The 17,149-nt window shown below is 38.1% G+C and overlaps 1 protein-coding gene across 1 annotated transcript in view; it reads right to left on the bottom strand.

Annotated features, from left to right (window-relative positions):
- Positions 1-6,128: 6,128 nt before the first annotated feature.
- LOC104496609 (EGF-like repeat and discoidin I-like domain-containing protein 3) overlaps positions 6,129-17,149 on the bottom strand; it is a gene marked incomplete at both ends in the record, with an annotated part of 25,371 nt that continues 14,350 nt past the window's right edge. Inside the window, 3 exons of the mRNA XM_010139754.1 lie at positions 6,129-6,313; positions 12,006-12,150; positions 13,226-13,381. Of these exons, the coding sequence (XP_010138056.1) occupies positions 6,129-6,313; positions 12,006-12,150; positions 13,226-13,381 (486 nt within the window). The remainder of the gene's footprint in view (positions 6,314-12,005; positions 12,151-13,225; positions 13,382-17,149) is intronic.

The following is a 17,149-nucleotide window of genomic DNA, read 5'->3' as shown; positions in this document are numbered from 1 at the left end:
CCTTTTGTTGCTGTGCATGTAAAGGACATTTGATTCCTTTCCCATTGTGATGGCTGTGGCTTACTGAAGCTGAAGGGAATGTGTTATAATTAAGCTTACAATTCCCATAGAATACTGTATCTTTCAAAGCCCAGTCCTTAGTAGTCCAGGCCTTCTAGAATTCATGCAGTTTCCTTACTATGCTAATTACTAGATTGTTCTTAAACTAACATTTCATTCTATTCCAATTTTGGGTCTCTCAAGTCCTTATTTAATTCATATGTTGTTAAGTACCTTTTTTGTCCATTCTGGATGTTCAAATAAAATACTTAACCTGGTGGACAGACAGAAACCACTTATCTGGCTCCTTTAACCAGTATTGGTATTAATGCTTGCTTTGCTAATGACACAATTCAAAAGGTAATTAAACAATCCACACAATTTTCTCCTCATGAGATGTTTTCAGCATTTAGGAAAAGCTACAGTATAATAATTTCCTATCTAATATGCCTTTGCAGAAGTCACTACAAATAAGCAAGTAAATACAACAAAGGGGAGAAAGAGGCAGGTGCAATAATAGGCAAGAAGCAAGTGCCACGAGAGACCAGAAACAACACTCCCTTTTTTAGTGACAGAATGGACACCAGCATTAAAATCAATTCAGCTAAACAATAGGAGATGAAAAGTAGTGTTCTCTTCCAACACAAGGGAAAGGACTCACCTCACACAACTTTCATCTTCCAAAAGTTCATCTTCTAGTTTAAGCTAATGGTCTGTCTCTCTGTGGCTAACAGAGTAAAGGCTGATCTCCAGGGTGATTCATAACAGGCAACTTAAGATGCTTACTTAGGGTAGGATGAATAATCCCTGACAGAGCTGTCTTCTTTCAACTGATCATAGAATGAGCCTAAGCAATTGATTAGAAGTAGATAATTAAGATATCTAAAAACTGAATATACAATTTTTTTTAGTAGAATCCGTAAAATTTAAAATTGCTGTACTTCAGTCCCTTTGCATCAGGTTATATCACACATAACTTTTTGAAATGCAAAAAAAGCCTGGGCTGTCCCTCTACACTCCTGTTAGCTGTGCTATGTATGAGGCTGCTGGAGCTGACACACTATTAGGCACAGTTACCCTCTGTCTTCTCTTATCCTCATTTGTTTTATCATTTAGACAATTTCTTCGGTAACTTGTGTTGATGATGCAAAGCGCAACATGTACCACTGTCGAGCTTTTAAATACTGGAGCAATGTAGCACAAAGTCTACCTTCTATAAGAGTACTTTATAAGAAAAACTGAGTAGAAGATGGGTCTGCTTTAGCCTTTAAATAACGACTCTTAGAAGCTTAAACACTGTATATAACAGCTAGAAAATGAATATAAGTAGATCCAATGAAGGCATGAGACTTTGTAGATATAGATATTTTTGCGTATATAACAAGAACTGAAAAATTATTTGCAATGCAATTCTGCTTTTGTTTTCAAATACGAGATTTTGCGATTTAAAAAAGATGGTCTTGTATTAAAATGAAAGAATACATCAATTGCTGCATTGAGACAATTGTTTTCTAACAGCGTTGATGAAAAACCTCAGTAATATTGTCTAATACTGGAGATTAGGTTGGCAGGAAAATAACCAACTCAAATGTATTATACTACCAACAATCACCACATTTTGAAAATGTGTAGGTATGCATGTAACAGTTGCTTTGCCAGTCGTGAAACAATCTGCTATCTTTATCACAGCAACTGATTTTTCCCTAATAGCACTTAGCTGATTCCATCACATACAATCATCGAAAAAAACATTAGAATAAGACATTGCTTGTTGCTCCACTCTGCTGTTTAAGGGAAGGATGATTTTCTTAAATCTTCTGAGCTCAATAATAGAAATATAAAATAACTGTGGATAAACAGTACCAGATTTATCATTCATGCACATCAAGCTGAAGAACCTTCCATGAGCTTTACAGCAAAATACAAGCTAAGCAACCAGAGAAAAATAATTTTTGCAGTGAGTAATCTGCTTTAAAGTTCCGAGTACAACTAGAAACGTAAAGCTACTGAAGTGCTGCTGATGACCTGAAGATAAAACAGAGATATAAAAGGAACCTCAGCAGGTTTTTGAGACAGGCATCCTTTTCATCCAGCTGCACTTTACAGAGAGACAGGCCTTCAAAAAAACCCATTGTACCACCAGTTTTAAGATAAAATACTACCAATACGTATGTATGATTACAAAATTAGGACTGCGATAATACACAAACAATTTACGCACAGAAGATGGTTGAAAGGGGAGCAGAAAGTGACGGCTATTTCGAGACATCAAATGAAATGAGATGCCTCAGCTCCAAGGAATATTGCAGAGGACAGTAGATCGGAAAAATAGTGTCATGAAAGTTACTTGCTGAACAACCAGGCAAAGGACAAATGGGCAAAAGCATTAAAGTAGATGCTGCTGATGTTTTTGTTGGGCAGCGGGAGGGAGTTGGCAATGAATACAATGATAGATATGGCATCTGTCAATCTAGCAGAAATAAGGAAATATTTTAAAACACCAAAACTTAACTAACAGTAAATAGAGAAAGGGGAGTTCAAGCTGCTGTCTTGCAGAAAATTAGCGGTAGAGTGGGAATGGATTTTGAGGGAATAAAAGTCTCAGCTAGGAAAATGAGATACAGAATGGTGAAAATCTGTTTATAAGAGCAGTCACCAAGCCTCTAAAAGATTAATAGGAATCATTTTCAATAATCTTTATAGTCTCAGTACCTCATCCTGGGTATAAGGCGGGATGTTCTTTAACACCTCCTTTAATGATAAATAACTGAAGAAATAGGAAGTGGGGTGACTGGCTGGAATGACAGGCCTGGATTGTGTCCAGGAGGAGCAGAAACACTCCCAAAGCTGGCAAAGCAGCCTGGTGATGGTAGTTCAGCAAGAGACCATTGGAAGAACCTATGAATTCATTCAAGCTTGCAAATGATGCTGACAAACAATTCAAAGTAACAAGGGAAAAACAACTGGCCTCGAAGGAAACTGAAGTCTAGCTTTTTCTTTCCTTCCTCAGGAACTAACATGAAATGCTTTATCTCACTCAGTTTATACTAATTTACACATAATTAATTATGGGAAGCAAACTGTTAGTTTCTTTTTTTTTTTTTAATTCTCCACCTCCTCCTATTCTTTAATTTCACGCAGATGATTTCACAGAAGTGTCTCCAAAAGGAAGGAAATCCTTAAAGGAAAGCAGAGAAAATTGCTGGAACTGATCACTCACCTTAGATTTGGTACCAAACCTGAACAGCTCTGTTGTTCTGTATCATGCAAGCTGCCCAGATTTCAACTGTGATGAGTACTAAGTTAATGGAAACTCCTGTGCTATGAGTTAGGCCAGGTAACTGACATGACTTCTGCAGCATCATCTTTAAAGGAATGATTGCCATTGAGCAAGCACATGGGGGAATTCAGACCCAGATTATGACTGAGGTGGAAAAGTATGATTTTTGTCATTTAATCTGATTAACTTTTCCTCCATGTCACAAAAGTGATTTCTTCTATTGCTGATGATGGTTGGCGTCAAGGAGTGTAGTGTGAGGACCCTGGAATTCGTAAGTGGGTAGGGTCTAGACCACTACTGATTTTCAACAGTTGCAACACCAAATGCAGTCTGTGTGGGGAGCCACATAATAGTCCATACTCCTGCCTCTGGAGCTAAATAATACATGTAGCAGTCCAGAACACTTTAAAACAAATGGCACATTTGTTAAAAGCTGCATTTTTAAGTACACAGAAGATTCAGAATTTTCTTTTTTTGAGAGAAAATCAAGTAAAACAATCCCAGCTCATGATGGAAAATAATTTACCTCTAGGGTTCATGCAAAAGTGCTGTGAACGGCCTGTAAGTAGCAAGAAGCATTTATGCATGATGCAAGCACCATCTCTCAGCAACCATTATCACAGCAGGCGCTCTAAGATGTGTGTCAGCACACCAGCTTTTACACAGAGGAACTGCTGATAGCAGTGGCATTTGGGCAAGGATCCCACAAAGTAACTGTATGTAGAACAGATCCGTTCAAGTCATCTGTACACCACACACTACAATAATAATGTTTAAAGGCATTCAGCGGGCAATTTTATAGGCTTGCCTATAAAAAAAAATTATAAAAGAAAAACCAAATAAGGCATGTGGAGAAAATTCAAAAGGCATGGAAAACTAACACTGTAAAATATCACATTGGCGGGCCAGCTACTTCTGCAAAATCCAGAAATCTGTTTCTTTCTTTCAGCCCATTTTAGGATATCATGGAATCGCTATTCGGATCATTCCTTGTAATATGTAATTGCTGAGGGAAAAGGGCATGCAGATAAGTTTGCTTTCACATGTTTTTTCTTACAAATGTGTTTTGACTAGACACTATGAAAGCAGCATGAGGATAGAATTGCAGTCAGTTTTTTTAAAGGTTGCAACACAATACTCTGTATTTTAAGGAAAAAATAGAGAACAACCTGCAAAGAGAACAACAATGAACGGATAAATTGAAATGATAGGCACATCATTCAGCATGCCTTTCATATAGAATTGTTACGTAGACTTGAAGCATGTGAACCCTTCTTTACTCACGGATTGAATTCAAAATAATCAGCCTATAATAGAAATTAATAGCCAGCTTAAGTACTGAAAAAACAAGTGGTTTTAATACCTGGGGTTTTTTTGGTTGATGTTTGTTTTTCTAAACAAGAAATGTTAGGATATTTTTTTGGAGAAATATCCTAAGTATAATGACTTTCAGGAAAGGGTAAACTGGTCATATTCCTGTGAAGTTACTGAACTCATATCACAGATGCATGACAAATGAACATTACTTTCACAGCTTTCTTTTTGACCAGATAAAAAAAACATATGTCTGATACTTGAAGGACTTGCAGAGATTCTGCAAGTAGTCGGATTAAACTTGCAGGTTCAGGCTGGTTTCAATATAGCAAGACAGAACAGAATGGAAAATTTTACAATAGAAGAACTAACTCTGTAGCCCCTCACCATCTGCAGTTAATTAAAAATCCACTGCCACCCACAGGAGGAATAGCACACCAAGGGATATTTCTGTGGAGTCTCTGCACGCCCTCGGTTTCACGGTATCACTGATGGGGCTAAATAATGTACAGTTGACTCTCTTTTATGCAGAGAAGCATGTTCATCTGCTTATCCACTGTAAAACAGACAAATATTTTTCCTCCTCTCTACAAGATGATCTAAAAAACTATCAGAAAATCCCAGAGTCTTCAGTTATTCATAAGTTAAATAGACAGGAAAATTGCTCCTTACTTTCTGTACGTGTCTAAACTTGGAGAAAAAACAGTAATCATACTGCTAAATTGCTTAGCAATTGTAGGTAAAAAAGCTAATATGTCATAATTTATATGTGAAAAGATTGTGGGGGGTTAGTTGCCATGTCTAGTGCTCTTGAGGCTTCCCACTGAGAATCGCAGTGCAAACTGTCAGCTGACTCAAAACACTGCTATTTTTAACAGTTCAGAAAATGTATATATGTCAGTGACTGGTCAAATAGCTTTCTGTACTGGTCATTTATTGCAATTGTTCACATTAGCTTACTACTGACTTGTATAAATCACTCCCAGTCTGAAAACAACCCCTGTGCACAGCTTTATTAATGAATTTGTGTGCTCAATCAGTCTTGCTAGCTTCAGTGCAATGTCTGAAGGTAATTTTGAGCTGTCTCAAGTAGACAATGATAATTTCTATGAGCGAGCTAACAAACACAAAGCTGAAGTAAATAAGCTTTTCCAGGGAACTTTGGAATGCCAGGCAGTGGGGGTGGTGGGGGTGGGGGGAAGAGTGGGAATCACCCCTTTTAGCAAAAGGAAAGAAGCCAGTGAAACACATCTGCAAATTCCTAAGTCTTAGCTAGTAGAGGTAAAGGTTTCCATGAGCTGGATTTCATGGAACTGAGGTACCAAAGACATGAAGATCTGTGTGGGCTTTCACAGCATCATCATCTACGTGTGGCAGAATTAGGATGGTTACACTCAGAAACTGAAGATTAACATAACCCTAAACCAGTAAACTGTACCCATAGATGCAACACAAATAAGATAAAACATTTGGAAAGATACATGTGAAACTTTACCTGCAACCACTGTGACTGGTCATTGTGGCCAGAGGTCCAGGCATTAACTTTGCCTTGCTTGTCCAGCCGAGCTTTCCTGGGCTCCCAAGTGAACATGTCCATGTTTAGTGTACGGAAAACACTGGAGGCAGTAATCTGGTAGTCCTGTATATGTCCTGATTTCATCCCCAGGGGTTCAGAGCAACCTGGAACAGCAAAATAAGATCTGTGACACTACCTACTTATCTCTGTAAGTGGTTTAGCTTTTCCATTATGGAAAAGAAACCTAGCATTTGTTGAAGAAAAGGATTTAATCAAGACTATTGTTAGAGGAACTTGCAAACAAACAAATGAAAAATAGCCAATTCAAAGCATTTTATTTCAACACTGCCTTGGAAGAATCAAAACCAAGATAGAGAATTCAATGTATTCTATCCTGGCACGAATTTGTGAAGGCAAACAAACAGAAAAGATGACTTTTGTATCGTCTTATCTTGGTTTTATTTTCCAGTCCAGCAGCTTGCTGTTGTTTCCTCTCTTCGGTACAGCTTTCTCATGTTTTTATGCCATACAACATCAACCATGTGCTTGTCTACAAGGAAACTTTACTTTTTCTTAAAGCCACTCCTGAAGTAAAATGTTAACAAGCACTGAGCCCTTCTGAACTTTTGAATTACTTGACATCTAGCCAAAAACTTAGAAAGCGCCAATACTCACTGACAGAGCAGAAGACTACAGAAAAACAGCTGTGAAGGAGGGAGAATAGAGGAGGTAATTGCTTAGGAAAAATTGAGTGTTAACATTTTTTTAAACCAGATGTATCACCCACATCATTGAGTTATTTTGATTGTAGCAAAAGATAGAACTTGCGCTTCTCTGCTGAGTGTCATTGAAAAAAAAAAGAATAAGTGGCTCTATGTTCCTCTGCCATACTATTGTACACTGGGAACACAGAAGGTATATCTGGACCCAGAAGAGGGAAGAAGCAAGCTGATAACAGGAGAGACACCCTTTGATAGCAGCACTGTAACAACAGTGAAGGAAGCCAAGTGAAGCAGATGAGCTGCTTGATTCTAAGATTTAAAAGAATGAGAAGAAAAAAAGCAAGTCAAGTGGCTGAGAGTGAGAGGGCTCCTAGGAGGTTAAGAAACATGGATGCATGGCTGGATGTCACAATGTTTGCTAGTTGAGGAAAAGGTGAAAGATGGTGATGGGAGCACAAAAAGAAGCCATTTTCTCATTTCCTTCCTGCTCCAGCTGTCGAAAACCTGCATGTGTGCAGTTGTCCCAAAGTTTTCACTTCACAAATTGGAGGATTCTATTCTGTTCAGTAGCTGACTTGACTCAGTTAAATAACCAATAATTTAACATACTCTAACTCACTGAGTGAGGGTGTGCCCAGGATCTAACTTAGCTGGTTTTGCAAAGAGTGCAACATCACTGTGAACGCACAGCGCCTTGACCTTATCTGTTATTGGGAAGACAGGTTTTCCACCCAACACTGACATCCCATGCTGCAGAGCTGGTTCCTATCAGGTAATCATTTGCTGAGTCACCAGCTGTGTTTCTTTACGCACACATGTAAGTTGTGAAGGCTTTCCTGCTGGGACCATGACCCTCCTCAGCTGGTGTCTTTTGATAGATCCAGAGCACTGTGTGACCACTTAAAACACCTTCAAAGATTTTATTTTGTTTTTCACTTTATTTGAGCTAGATATCAAAGCTGGTTCTCATTTTCTTAAAAGTCCGTTTTCTTCACAGTATGTTTATCCAAATTTAAAGACCTGGGGTTTTTTTTTAGTTTCTTTGATATTATTAGCAAAGACTTTTTGGTCAGGTTCTACTTTCTCTTTCTCCCATAGGTTTAACACACAGAATTAAGCGGAATTATTAGGGATTCAAATCAGGAAGATAAGACCAGGCCCTTTGTGGGAGGTCTAACAGCAGGAGCAAATGCATATTACCAGAGACACATACTACTGCTACTAATATGCTCTTTAATGTAGCAACTACTGTATTTAAAATTTGAAATGCTGCTGACATGTTTCATATTCAATTAAAAAAGAAACAGAAGACAGGCTTAATTTTTGAAAAAAAAAAAACAAAACAAAACTCCAAGGTTTCAGATCTGGTTCTCAGTGCACAAATGGAAATTGAACAGCCTTTTCCGTAGTTCAAAACAAAAACAAAACAATTTTCCTGGGAGTAGGAGGGAGTAACTGATAGCACAAAGGAGAGAGACTCAACAGTTGCTTTAGAAAACGACTTCGCTTATCATTCAATTCTGAAGTACCACTCCAGGATCACAAGGGCTGTCAGCTGAGACATTTCATCTGAGGAATCTGAAGGAGGTTCCTGACACAAAACTGTATTTCAGTACTGGTCCAATCCATCTAGAATAGTTCTGAGTATTATTATTGATTCATGAAACAACAGATGTGTCTGCTTGTCTGTCTGTGCGTGCGTGCGTGCATTAATGGGATTTTACACTCGCCTTCCTTCTCCACTGCCCCGAAGAGAGGAGGAAGACATCTGTTAAAGGTAAGAGGAGAAAGTGAGAAGAGCAATGAAAACCCGAGGAGATGCACATGATGCACACGGGTGGCAAAACAATCTCTTAGCGCTGTGTCACAGAGAGGAACACCATACGTAGTTGCTTCCCAGCTCCTACGATCCTGCTGCAATGACAGAAGATAATGACTGTTTATTTTGATGGGTGGGCTATAACCTAGAGTGCAAGGGATAGAATCATCAAACAGTACAAAACTTAGTGTCTGTAGATAGTCATCCCTCACAGAAGTGTATTTATACTGATGCTTATGACTCCCCAGAGCATCTCTCCACTGCACTGCATCTTCTTTAAATTTGCTTTGCAACATCCCTGCAAAAGGATTTTTACAACCTGTAAAAGTTAGTAAGAGGTGATATAGACATACTTATGACTATACTCAGTGCTGCATCTTAGGTCAAAATGTTTGAGATGCTTTGGATAGCACCATCTCTGACAAATGATATATGATAATTCTATGTTTCAACATGCCTAGGTATAAATTTGCATTTACTTTTTATTTGATCTAGCTTAATGAAACAGAAGCAGTGAAATGATGAGGATGAGTGTGGATTAGCACCTGAAGATTGAAAGAATCCACATAAAAATTATTTTCTATTGACTCTTCTGGGGGTACAATATTTTACTCTTCAGTATGCATCCTGTACCATGCCTCTCATCTACCTCTTCTTTCAAGAAAGCTCAAACCCTCAAAATAAATATTAAATATCCAATGCAATGGAGGCAAAACCTCAAATGGATCTGCATGCAAAGGTCTACAGGTGTCTTATCTTTGGCTAGGATTCAGGCAGGATTGGCAAAAGCAGCATAGGTCAATTATTTGAGGGCAAGGGTGATTCCACTTTGATTAATACTGCAAAATTTTTCTTTTCTGAAAAATCAAGAGATTTAAAAAATTTCCTTCCTATTAATGTCACAGGATTCCTTTCCAGATCAGGCAGTGCTGAAGACAAACAAGGCGAGGGGAATGTAGTATTAAATGAAGACATTACAAAGGCCCCTTGTACGTGAGTTTCTGTGAGTGGTACCTATAGGTACTGCTAGGACAGAGAACTAGTTACCAGAGAACAGCATGCCAAAAAGAAGAAACTTACTTGCTCAGAAGATGCTATGTTTCTCACAGGGATTGTTAAGTTCTGGGGACCAGCAGCGCTCTGCAAGAACTGACAAACTCAGAACACCAAGAATTTGCTGAATTGGTACACAGCCTCCAACATGTATGGACCATGCAAGAAGGCAGAGCCTGCTATATGCAGATGTTTGAGAGTGTGAGTGAACTGCCTGAGTAAGCAACTGTGCTGTTACCTATTTTTGAAAACAACAGCTTGATCCTGCTATTAGTAACAGCTTAGTGAATAAAGGCATTCCAATAAACAGTAGCTGTGATCTGTTTCTCCCCCCACATCGATACTTTATGAAGGGAAGGGAATTTACAATACAGAGATGTACAAAACACAAGTAATGCAGGAACAAGGCCATGAAAGTTAATGCCTAATTTATTGATGACCAACTCCACAAGCATTGGTCATGGTTTTCAATAAGATCTGATCATGGGCCCTGGCCAGTAAAGCTATTTGCGAGCCTAGAGCGGTTTATATTGAACATTTTGCTGAAGTTTATCCTAAGAATTACTTAGTTTTTATGATTATCCAGTACTGTGAGACAGTCTGCCTCCCTTCCATAGTGACTCTTTTCTCTAGCACCAGGACTTGCTAGAGAAGCCACACCTCTCAAAGTGTTTTTCTGCCTAAGACAGACCTCCTGGAATTAGAGTGAATTAGTCTGACGTTATGTATAATTACACTTTTCTTTCAGTAAGATTTATAGTCCCTCTTTTCTCTAGCCCAGGGGTTTTCAAGAAAAGCCACACCTCTCAAAGTGTTTTTCTGCCTAAGACAGACCTCCTGGAATTAGAGTGAATTAGTCTGACGTTATGTATAATTACACTTTTCTTTCAGTAAGATTGAAATTGTTCTGCTAAGCCTTGGCTGTCTACATTTCTAAGAAATTATGACCTTGAAACTGTTAAAAAAACAGTGAAATGAATACACTTCAGTAGCTTTCACAGTTCTTTGAGCAAAACAATTCCTGGTCATTCTGGCAAGGACTTACTCTAAATTGTGGTTCCAGAAATGGAAGACATTAAAAAAAAAAAAAAATCCAATAGACTAAAGCAGCCAGACAGAATTTTCTGTTTACTCTCAAACCTATCTATATTGGAAGAGGACTACAGTGAGATTAATGCATTAACTTTTCATTTCTGAATCTGGTTTTGATGCCACTAGAGGACTAAGAATTATTTAATTCCAGCTGTTTTGATATATCATTTGTGAACTGGATGACTATTGTTTGTATGGTAAGCAGGCAGCCACACAGAAATTACTCTTAAAAGAATTCAGTGGAGTGCTCCCACCAGAAAAAGGTTGGTCTCTTGAAAAAAATAAAAAAATTACATGCTTTACTTAATTTGTAAGGGAACATGGTTCTTGCAGAGAGTGGCTAGAGGTCAGGCTTTACATTTATGAGCTGTAACTTCTACTACTAGAAACCTTAAGAGGGTTTATATTGGCTCCAATTGTTCATTTACTTTTTGCTATGAGATGGAATCCCTTCTTCTGCTAGAAATCCACAAAACAAATCTAAACTGAAATCTTAACTAAAGCAGTGCAGCAAAATATATCTTACTGAACTTTGAGTGGTCCTCGATGGCAGCTGAAACACACTTGTTCCTCTGAGGATGACACACAGCACATCAGCATGGTCACCCAGCAGCCAGAAGTAATTACTCAAATCAGCTCTGATGCCTGCTTCTGACGTGACTTTGCTGTGCAGCACTGCTCAGACAGCTTTGGCTCTCAGAAACCACTTTCAGCACTTAGTTTAGGCTGTGCTGAATGTAAGTCTGAGTTACTCTGTCTCATAGTCTGCTTAGTATGTAATATTACAGGTCCTGATAGCTGTTGATACTTATTAAAACTGCCACAAAAGACCTCTTCTAGGTCGCACGTAATTGGAGGCCAATGGGCACAGAAAAATTTATGAAGTGTTATTAGGTTGCTACCACATTACCTTACTACTATCACTGCCCTACTGCAAGGAACTATTGTCACATCATTTAGGTAAGTGTGGCTGTTTATATAATGTACACAAAAAGAGATAAGTAGCTCTCTGGATAAACTCAGGCCAATTGTGTTACACCACAAATTCACCAGGAATTTACAGCCAGCTGTGTTCCAACAGGAATAAACTGCACATGGTTTAGAACTCAGGCATAAAAATGTCCTGCTTGATTGTTGACTTCTGAGGGGCAGCATCTGCAGAAAACCCACCTGACAGTTCACAGCCAAGAAGTTCCATTCTCAATGTGCAGTGTCTTCTGCACACCTGAGGGTACAGCCGTATGTACTGCGACTTAATTGGAGGGGTGAAGGAGTTAGCGTACGGGGTGTTGTTGTCCACGTTCCCACGAAACACCTGTGGTAAAATTACATAGTCATAAAAATGTGCCAGGAGGATGACTGGAGGTCCAGTTCACTTCCATATCTCAAAATACCGGCATCGTTGTTCTTCTGACTGTCCCTGAGCACTGCTCTGCAAGCTTTCCCCAAAGAGAGGCTGTTTTATCATTACTAGTGCCCAACATACAAGTTTTTAAGGAAAATATGCATCGGCATGCATATGCCACCTGCACTGAATCAGGACCTCTATCTTGTCACTCCCAGAAAATGAAGCTGCTAATGCAACCAAATTATGTCGTCTTTTCTAATTAGTGTATTAAATAGTCCCAATTCAATTTAACCTGCAATTATCTATGCTGATTGACATTTTTTTTTCCCCTCTACTTCAGGAACCTGATTCAGCTCCCACTGAAACGCACTGTAACCCTCCCACTGATCACGGGGGGAGCTGAATTAAACCCATAAGCATTCTTCTATTCACTCCTCGCTTTAACTGTATATGCTCGTACTTTTTTTTCTTCCCTCATTATATACCTCCTCACACATCATTTTAATTTCCTGACAGAGAAACTATGTCTAATGCTGCAAAGTGCCTTAGTTCTGTTCTAACTTACACAATAAAGGGATTTTTGCTGCTTTGTATGCACAACTCTATAAAAACATAAGTGGTAAAGTGTAAACACATACTTCCCACTGGATGATACTGTTTCTGCAGTACAGAGATCAGCATTGGCGAATAGGTTCTATGCTTTTAAGAGTTAACACTAATCTGCTAATGTAATAAAACTAAATTCTAAACAGAGTAATGAGTAATTACTGGTAAACTCATTAACATGAAAATCTGTTAAGTGTAATAAACAGGATTATTCCAGCCTTGGGACATAGTATTTATACAACCATCAATCAAAGAATAAGAAATTCTTAGCAGACAGGAAGAGCAAATTTATTGATGGATTCTTTTTTGGAGAAAAATAATAGGAAGGCAACCTATATCACACTGTCAGGCAATTATGCTTATCTACTAGAGATGCCTCACTCTTCTGAAGGCAGCTAAACCATGACATATTCTTATAGAGATGACTTAATCTTACCATATCTTCATTTGTGCCTTTTACTTTGTACATTGTCCATGATTTCCCATCATTGCTGTAAGCAATTTTGTAAGATTTTACATATTCTGGACTCCCAATCCTTTTGGCACCCTGAGTTATAACTCCAGTGACTCGCATCTTCTTCTGCAGATTTATCTGAAATAACAGTTCAATGCTATTATTAACCATCTGAGGGACACAGTTCTGCTTCTAGAGTCCTTTGTGTCTTTTTTTTTTTAATGGCAGAAAGCAAAAAGCACAGTTTTTTGCATTTTTGTAGCATTTAAATTACTATCTTTACACTTGCATTGATTCCTTTTATCTTTCACTAATTTCAGGTACATATGCACATAAATAAATGAAAAAAATGTAACCAAAAGCCTGTACTATGCTTACATCTTTATGTGCATATGTACACACACACACACACACACACACACACACACACACACACACACACACACATATCTGAAATGCAACAGTATGGTAATTAACCAGAGGCTGAAATTTCTTTTCTATTAGGAGGTTGTGGGGAGGTGGGGGTCAATCTCTTCTCCCATGTTACGAATGACAGAACGAGAGGAAATGGCCTTAAGTTGCGTCAGGGGAAATTTAGGTTGGATATCAGGAAAAAATTCTTTACACAGAGAGTCATTCAGCATCGGAACAGGCTGCCCAGGGAGGTGGTGGAGTCCCAGTCCCTGGAGGTATTTAAAAGCCGTGTGGATTTGGTGCTGAGGGACATGGTTTAGGGACCCTGGCAGTGTCGGGTGAATGGTTGGATTCGATGATCTTAAAGGTCTCCTCCAACCAGATGATTCTGTGATTCTGTGTCATTCTGTGAAAAGAGCTTTAATTCCAGTTAAATTTCTCTGTGAAAGTAAAAATACATGAATGCCCTGTAAAGCGAACAGAAACTTCCTTGACTGTCACTGAAAATTCATATATCCAAACGTCACAGTTGAAATACTAATCCCAAAACAGTCAATAGGAAAATATCAATGGCTATCAATGGATATGAACATTCGCTGTGTCTGAGTTGAGCTCAGCACTTTGAAGTACAGAGTGAAGATGTATGGAGAATTCACAATATTCGTATAACCTTCATTTTGCCTTCTTTATCCATCTACAATATTAGAAAGCCAACTATATTATCACAAAATTCAGAATGTGATATTCAGATCAAACAATGTCGGCATTGTCAGATTCGCCCCTGCAATGAAGTCAGCTGTGAAGCAAACAGTGGCAATGGCAGCTGAGGTCTGCTGGTTCTGCACCAAATGAGGCTTAAAAAAGGTTGTCATACTGTGAGAACTGTGTGAAGGTGCAGGTAGATGTGTGATAAAAGGAGACAACAAATGGAAATACTAGGGAGTAAACAACTCGGATAATATAAATAATACATTAAACTGCATTATCACTTGCCTTTTCCAAATGAATCTTATCTCTGCTCCCAGTTAGTGGAGCTGAACTGCTGCAAACCTCACCATTTGGGATAGCAGCCCCCGTACAGGAAGACAGACAATCAGAGACAGATCAGGTATCTGCTGTCCAAATACTTTAATCCCTTTATTCTTTACAGTGTGGTGTCAAGATTTTTCTCTCATTTGGTAATGTAATCTAGCCTCTATTAAGGATATAAGATGATCAAACTTCAGTGTTTCAGTATCACACAATGGAAAAGTAGAAAAAGACAGATTTTTTGAGCCCTTTTTTTGACGGAGTCCAGCTGTTTCTCTGCTACTTCTCTGAAGAAGTTTGGCTTCTAGTATTTTTATTCTGAGTTAAAAGGAATTTCAGCATACTTTTACCACAGTTCTCCCTATAAGAATTTAATAAACACTCATACACCTTCAGAATACTAGTAGGTATTTTAGAGTTATAGACCCATTGAGAGAGGAGAAACTTTTTTAATGGATCTTTCTCATATATACCAGGAAAACTCAGGAACATTTGCAATTGCAATGGAGATAACAGATTCACACGAAGAATTAAGACAGGTATAATTTAGAAGAGATTCGGGCCTTTTTACAGTCTTGGGAAACCTTATTTTCCTTGAGTCCATGCATCCCCAGATAAAAAAAAGCGCTACGTTATATTTTAAAGAGGATAGCTCCAGAGACTACTATCAGCTCCCTAACTATGTTTAAAAATGTAGTTAACGTAGAATAATAACCAGTTAGACATAAAGGTTTCTGAAAGTCTCTCTATATGGAATTTAAGAATAAACAAGTGAGTAAAAAAAATTTTCATATATTTACAAAATTGTTAGTAATTAAGTGAACCACCGTCTCCAGAACAAATTGGAAAGCACAGCCAAATAGAAATCACCCACTAATTATTTGCCTTTTGCATGTACTGACTAGTATGCTGCCTGGGAAAAGGAAGATACAATGCAACACCAAATAAATTTTCTTTAATCCACTTATTCATGTACCAAATACTCTTTCAGCTTCATTCCCCCTCATTCATATTTTCTTTTTCCAGATAATAATTTCTGGATAAGAATTTCTATGGAATTTTTTTTTCCTTGTTTACTCACAAAGACAAGTTTCCAATGAAACCATGGCTTTAACCACTGGATGCTTTATTTCCACACTGGCTCCTTTCCATGGCTCAACCTCCATCTCTAATGCACAACAAATCAACCAGTGCACGCCAAGAATCAAAACAATTACAAAAAACCGAGTCAGAAGTAGTCTGTCAAAGAGTTCAATACTAGAGTTGAAACTCAAACCTGAAAAAAAGAAAAGCCCTGCTGAATGGCAGGAGGATTTTGTCAGATAATCACAAAAATGAAATAAAAATAAGTTTTAAAATACTCATTTAATATGCATACTGCTTAACCTACGTTCTCTGGGTTTTAGGAAGTAAAACTCCTGCCCTTTTCTGCTATATACCCTTATCTAAGTATTTGTACATGTAAGTCACACAATTTTATCTGATCCTCTGTTTTAAAAGACAAAATCTTTTTTTCTTTTTTAGAGGTTTCCTTGATCAGTATCCATACCCCGAGTCACAGACTGAGCTGTGGCCTTAAGCAGTATTGAGCTTGATGTAACACTGCAAATAAAACCAGGATACCATGTTTTGCAATTAGATCTACACATGCAGTCAATGTTTACGGCAAAATCCCAATGAAGGGAAGAAAAAAACCACCTTTCAAATCCCTGCAGCTTACTGACATAAAAATCCCCATGGGGCTAACGTCACACCTACAGTAACTCCTTTCAGTGTATGTGGATACACCAGAAATCAATTGGCCCTTTGTCTCTGGGTTCTTTTATGTGTTTTAAATTTTTCAAGTCTGAGCTTAGCAAAACTCAAAACATTAGAACCGTACAATGACTATAACAAAGCAGGTACTTAATGTACTTCAGTAGCAAGCAAAGATCCCCACGTGAAATGTGAACTGTCTCTTTTAGCACTAAACACATTTTCAAAAGTACTTTTCTGTGGCAACTGTGAACAAAAACAGGTTAGGAAGCTCTGCTTTGTGGATTCAGATTTAGGGCAGAGTGTTACATAGTCTAATTACATGGATGACTGTGTTTTAAAACAAAGCACTGAAAGATGCCCCATCACTGAACATGTCCAAATGTTCAAGGGTAAGAACAGGAGTAACATATCTTTTTTTTAAAAAAGGTAATAACTTATTCAGTTATAATGGAGCCCTTATCATTACCTAGATTAAGGGGGAAAAATCAAGGATGATAGAAGATCAATAGTATTTTGAAGGATTTACCCCAGGAATTTAGGTATTAATGCATGGTAAAGACCTTGTAAGAAGATGGTTGTTGAAGAGAAATTTGAGGGATCTACAGAAAAAAAAAAAGAAACTAATCAATTCTACCTGTCCTACTTAATTTTAAGGTTATTTTGAGAGTAACAGAGTTGTATTTGACACTCACCTCCTGTCCTTGA

The sequence above is a fragment of the Buceros rhinoceros genome, unplaced genomic scaffold (assembly GCF_000710305.1).
Source record: "Buceros rhinoceros silvestris isolate BGI_N320 unplaced genomic scaffold, ASM71030v1 scaffold12887, whole genome shotgun sequence".
NCBI lineage: Eukaryota > Metazoa > Chordata > Aves > Bucerotiformes > Bucerotidae > Buceros > Buceros rhinoceros.
Note: the sequence above shows the minus strand (reverse complement) of the source record. Positions and strands in the feature narration are given on the sequence as shown.